The 5430-nt window shown below is 57.7% G+C and overlaps 1 protein-coding gene across 1 annotated transcript; it reads right to left on the bottom strand.

Annotated features, from left to right (window-relative positions):
• On the bottom strand, positions 1 to 1088 carry LOC116795402 (corticoliberin-like). The gene is given in 4 exon segments (XM_032705098.1): positions 1 to 218; positions 221 to 258; positions 260 to 600; positions 1060 to 1088. Coding segments are annotated over 3 exon segments (387 nt in total). The 5' UTR covers positions 577 to 600; positions 1060 to 1088; the 3' UTR covers positions 1 to 186.
• Between the last annotated feature and the right edge of the window lie 4342 nt (positions 1089 to 5430).

Raw genomic sequence — 5430 nt, 5'->3', positions numbered from 1 at the left:
GCAGGTACGAGGGTGACTTTAATGCACAACAGTGACACGCGGGATGCAGTGACAGGGACCCTGCCAGGCAAAGTGGGGGCTCCCTGGGCACGGCTGCAGCCCCTGGCATTCCCCCCGTTCTCTGCTGTGCCGTGGCATCTCGCTGTGGGGTCGATCTCCTTCATTTCCCCCTTCAGCGACCGTCCCTCATTTTCCTATACTCTGCAGCAAGAGCTTATGCTGAGTGCCTTCTGGGCCAGTCTCTCCTCCCGGGACATCCAGGAACTCGCGCAGGAGGTGGAAGGTGAGATCCAACGAATTGGGTTTGCCGTCTCGCCTCTTGCCGGTTTGCAGCGCCCGCGGGGCTCGGGGGGCCGGGGTGGGCTCTGCCCCGTGGAGCTGGCACAGTCTTTGGGGCAGGGGATGGGCGGCAGGGACCGAGGGTCTCGGGGCGCCCATCCAGGGCTCCCAGGTGGCTTGGGGGGCCAGGGTCAGCCTGCGGGATGGACCCCGGGGCCACTGCAGGGGTGAGCAGGTCTCCGAGGGCAGGAAGAGCAGGACGAGGACGGAGGCAGCCGAAATCATCCTGACTCGCATCGCAGCCACTCCGGGGCCAGATGCCTGTAAAGGCAGCCCCCCCACACCCCCGACCCCCACATCCCCCTGCTGCGGTTAGGGGTCACTCGGGGCTTCACCCCATGGGGGACCCCCGCCCCAGGGATGAGATCCCCTGGGGATGGAGCCCCCCGGGACGGGACCCCCACGCCCCCCGATGGGAACTCCGCCCCCGTCCCTGGGACAGGACCCTTCTGGGGACAGGACCCCCACGCGGGCTGGGGCCCACCCACCTGGGGACGGGACACCCTTTCTCCCCAGATGGGACACCCCTCCGGGCATGAGACACGCGGCAGCTGGGACGGGACCCCCCAGGACCTGCGAACCCCCTGCAACGGGACCCCTCTCCCACCCCGGGATGGGACCGTCCCTCCCCGGGACCGGACATTCCCGGGGTCGGGACCCTCCTCCTCGGGCCGGGGCTCCCGGGGCGGTGGCTGTCCCGGTTCCCGGCGCGTGTCTCACCGCTCTCCTCCGCTCCGCTCCTCCCGCAGGACGCGCTGCTCCGCACCGCCCGCACCCGCGCTATATAGGGGCGGTGGGAGCCACGTGATGGGAGCGGGGCCGGGATCTGTCCGCGGTGCTGAACGGGGGGACAGTCGGGGGACACGGGGGACAGTCGGGGATAGGGGGGTGGAGGGGCGGAGAGTGTCTGGGGGGCGGGGAGAGAGGAAGCTGGGGGGGGAGGAGAGTGAGCAGTTGGGGGTACACAGGAGTGGTGGGGGTGAGAGTGGAGGGACACGGGGATACGTGGGATGAAGAGAGGGAGAGTCTGGGAGGGGGACACGGGTGTTCATGGGGGTGTGAGTCTGGGGGTGCGTGGGGTGAGTTTTGGGGGCCTTGCAGGGTGGGGTGTGCAGGGGTGTGCATGCAAGAGGGCACAAATGGTCTGAGGGTGTTACTGTGCGTGTCAGCAGTGGGGGGGTTCAGGAGGTGGGAGGGGAGCCCCGGGGGCGTGGGAGAGGGGGGTTATGTGTGTGAGTACATGTGTGAGCGTGACAGACCCTCTGTGTGTGACAGGGGAACTGGGGGTGCAGCAGGACCAGCTGGCTGAGCCCCACGCTCCCACATCGCACCAGGATGTGTTTCCTGGCACTTGGGCCTGGACACCCCATGGAGACCCCTGGTCCCCTCGGGGCCACGTGTACCCATGGCAGAGGGGCACGCTGGGGCACAGCCATGTGTGTGGGCTGGCCTTGAGCTCTACAGCCTTTCATGTCGCAGGGAAAGTTTTCCTGATGGCTCCTCTGGCAGTTGTTTGGGAAAGGCAGCTCTGACTTCCCGGCTCCTCCCAGTGATCCCTCTCCGGCTCTCACAGGGATGAAACTTCACTGCAGAAGTGAAATGCACTTCTGGAGCACATTGCCCTCTTTGGCACAGCACAAAGGCATGTTCTTCCCCTGGCCTGATCTCATCACACCTTGGGATGCCTCCCAGAATCCAAGGGAACTACACAAGGGATTCATTTGCCTTTCCCTGATGGCACCTCCATCACCTGGCCCTGGAGTTCAGAAATCACTTTGCAGAAGCGCTGCTGTCTCTAAAATTAAAATCCCCTCATAAGGAACAAACATTTCAAGAGAAGGGGAAAAAAACCAAACAAGCCCACATTAAGTAGAACTTGAATGAATGGCAAGAACCCCCCATCCTTCTCCATGGCAGGAACCACCCAAAAAACAAGGGCTCTGCGCATTCTGAGTGTCACTGTGAAGGGCTCAGGGGCTCTGTGGATGTGACAAGTGGGGGGGTCTCCTGTGCCCCCCCAATTGCAGAATAACTCCCAGCAGCAGCAGAGCAAGCGCTGGGAGGGAAGGGGGGGGGAGCAGCTGCCTCCGCTGGCTTTGTGAGCTTTATGAGCTTTGTCAATCCTTTTCTTCACTGAATCATTGAGATCCGCTGTCATTTCCAGTGTTCCACCTGAGCCCACTTCTTCCCCCTGCCCCCCCGCCTGACCCTGTGCTGCCCCACCCTGACACTGGTGCTGAGCCTGGCCCTGCTCTCCTGCCAGGGGCCCTGCCTGCAGCTCCCAGGGCATCCCCCAGGCTGCTGGGGCTGAGGGCAAATGAGACCCCCAAAATCCCAGAAGGAGAAGGAACTCCAGGAGAAGGCTCCGCCAGTGGCTGGATCCCAGCGCAGGGGAATGGAGTTGCCTTCCCTGTGCTGCCCAGCTGCTCATGGGAGCTCCTGGAATGGTTTTGAATTGCCTTGAAGTCAGATCAGGACTTGGTGAGTGCTGGTGCCCCCTGCCTGGAATCACCTGTGGGGCTTTGGGGGCCACCTTGGTTTGGAAGAAGTGAGCCAGTGGCTCTAGGCAGGGATTGCTGCTCCTGCACTGGCATCCACATGGCCAGGAGCAGATACAGAGGGAGGCGACTCAGTTCATCCCTTACCCCATGGCCTGCACTGGGGCTGGTAACTCTTTAGTCCATTTGTCTTCAGGATTAGTCATTTCATTGTAGGAAAGACTGATTGCTACAAGTGTATCTTGTACTCGTGTTTTATTTAGGAAGCTCAACTTGGAAAATTAAAAAAAAAAGCTATATTTTTCTGGTCCCTTCATAAATTACTGACACATCCAGCGCTGACAGGCCCGCACGCTGCCTGGGGATTCATTATCGTCACTTTTGGGGCTGTAACTGTCTCTTCATCTAGTCAGGAGTGTGAGGGGCGACGTGTTAATGATGCTTTCAGGGATGCCAAACTCACCCCTGGGCTGTGCTCACTGGCGCACAGAGGCACAGATCGGGGTGGGAATCGAAGAGGTCCCTAATTAGGTATTTTTAATACTCGGAGCCTTCTCTCTCATGAACAGCAACACGCATGTGGCAGCTGCTGTGTCGCTGACTGTGACAGCTTTGGCACTAACGTGTGACCGAGCTTCCAGCAGCTTCTCCTGAGGAACAGGTGGGATTTGCTGGCCACTTTCCTCCCTTTTCTCCCTGGGGAGCTGACACGCACCCGGTCCTTCCCCATCCTCACAAACAGCCGTGCCAGGGTGCAGCGAAGCTCCGGTGCCTCCCCGCTCCCCGCTGTGCTTCCACATGTGCTTCCCCATGAGCAGCCACGGGGCCAGTGGGGGCTGGCGCTGCCTGTCCCGCTCTGGAGAAGGCATCTCATGGGCTGACGAACCTGAGATTGACCCTGATGTTTCACCATTCTCAGGTTAGACAGTCCTCGAGGTGCCCCTCACTGAGGCAGCCGCCAAACCCCCAGCCGTGTGCCTTGTGCCCCGCACTGTGTACTTGCCCAGACCTCCCAATCTCTGAGGGTTTTGGAGGAGACAGCAGAGAAACAGCCCCTTGACTCTGGTTTTATGGTGGGGTTATCTCCAATCCTCCTCATATTGCCCTGCATGCTCCCATGGAATCATGGAATCACAGAACCCTTTGGGTTGGAAAAGCCCTTTAAGATCACTGAGTTCAACCATTCCCCCAGCACCGCCAAGTCCACCACTAAATCATGTCCTAAAGTGCCATATCCACACTTTTCAATCCCTCTAGGGATGGTGACCCCATCACTGCCTTGGGCAGGTCCAGCCCTCTTCCAGTGTTGGACAACTGTTTTAGTGAAGAAATGTCTGTAATATCCAAGCTAAACCTTGGCAGGTGGGATTTGAGGCTGTTTCTTCTTGTCCTGCCACTTTTTTCCCTGCAGAAGACACCAACCCCCACCTGGCTACAACCTCCTTTCAGGGAGTTATATGGAAAAATGAGTGTTAAAAGCTCATCAATCAAAATGAGTGCACTAAGTAGAAAATCAAAAGGAAAGGTTTTCCCAGTTCGTCACTGACAAGCCACATGCAAGGAGTGAGCCAGCCTGGAAAGCTGTCAGCAAAAGACACAGAGGAAGGAAAACTGTGATCCATTTTCAGTCCCTTTCTAGATTTCTTGCTTCGTTTGGGTCCTGACACCCATGTGTGTGGGTGCACTGAGCCAGATGCAGCTCTGGGTAACCCCCACAGTGCCAAGACTATTCAGTGGAGTGACTCTGGATTTTCCTGGAGCAAAGGGAAGAAAAATATTTCTGGCAGGAGTGTGAGTTTTGTGTGACTACAGCCCAGTTTTACCTTCTCTAATACCTCCGTTGGAAATCTGAGTGGCTTTGGGGAGTTTTAAGCTTTGTATTATGGGCTTGCAAAGATGAAAAAGAAGAGGAAAAACCCAAATAGAATTAGTTTCTCAGAGCAAGGTGAAATTTTAGTAAGTTTGGGACAGAGAATAAGGTAGTGGCAGAATCCTCCCAACTGGCCCCAACCAAACAGTGGAAAGTACTCTCCAAAATTATCAGGAATCTTTTGCAGAAGGAGAAAAAGAAGGTGCAGGGCAGTGCCTGCCTTACCTGCGAACCCAGAACCAGCTCCCCTGCTCTGCTGCCAGCCTTGGTCCCTCTGGCTTACTCTCCATCCTGCTGCCACCCCCCTGCTGGCTTTTATGGCCTTCCTTGTCACCCTGCTGAGCTGAGCTGGGCCACAGCGAGCTGCCACGCTCTCTGCTGGCTTCCTGTTTGCTCATTGAGCGACTGTGGTAAAATTTCCATTACACGCTGGACAGGCAGGGCGGCAGAGAGAAGTGAGGCAAAGAAAAAACCCCAACATTACTCTGTGTTTTAGTGGTTCTCTTGACTCATTTGAAAATGAGAAAGTGTTGTTAGATGGAGAGGGAGGTGAGGAGGGATGCCCTGGGTGTGGGAGCTGCAGACCATCCTCCAGTGCCCAGTCCAGCTGCTCTGGCTTCCCTCTCCCTGTCCCTGAGGGGTGGAGAGGTCCTGCTCCTCAGTTCAACAAAAAGACCCTCCTTCCCACCCCACCCATCAAAAAAGTGTTTTCTAAATGCTGCT

This window comes from Chiroxiphia lanceolata, chromosome 17, assembly GCF_009829145.1.
Source record: "Chiroxiphia lanceolata isolate bChiLan1 chromosome 17, bChiLan1.pri, whole genome shotgun sequence".
NCBI lineage: Eukaryota > Metazoa > Chordata > Aves > Passeriformes > Pipridae > Chiroxiphia > Chiroxiphia lanceolata.
Note: the sequence above shows the minus strand (reverse complement) of the source record. Positions and strands in the feature narration are given on the sequence as shown.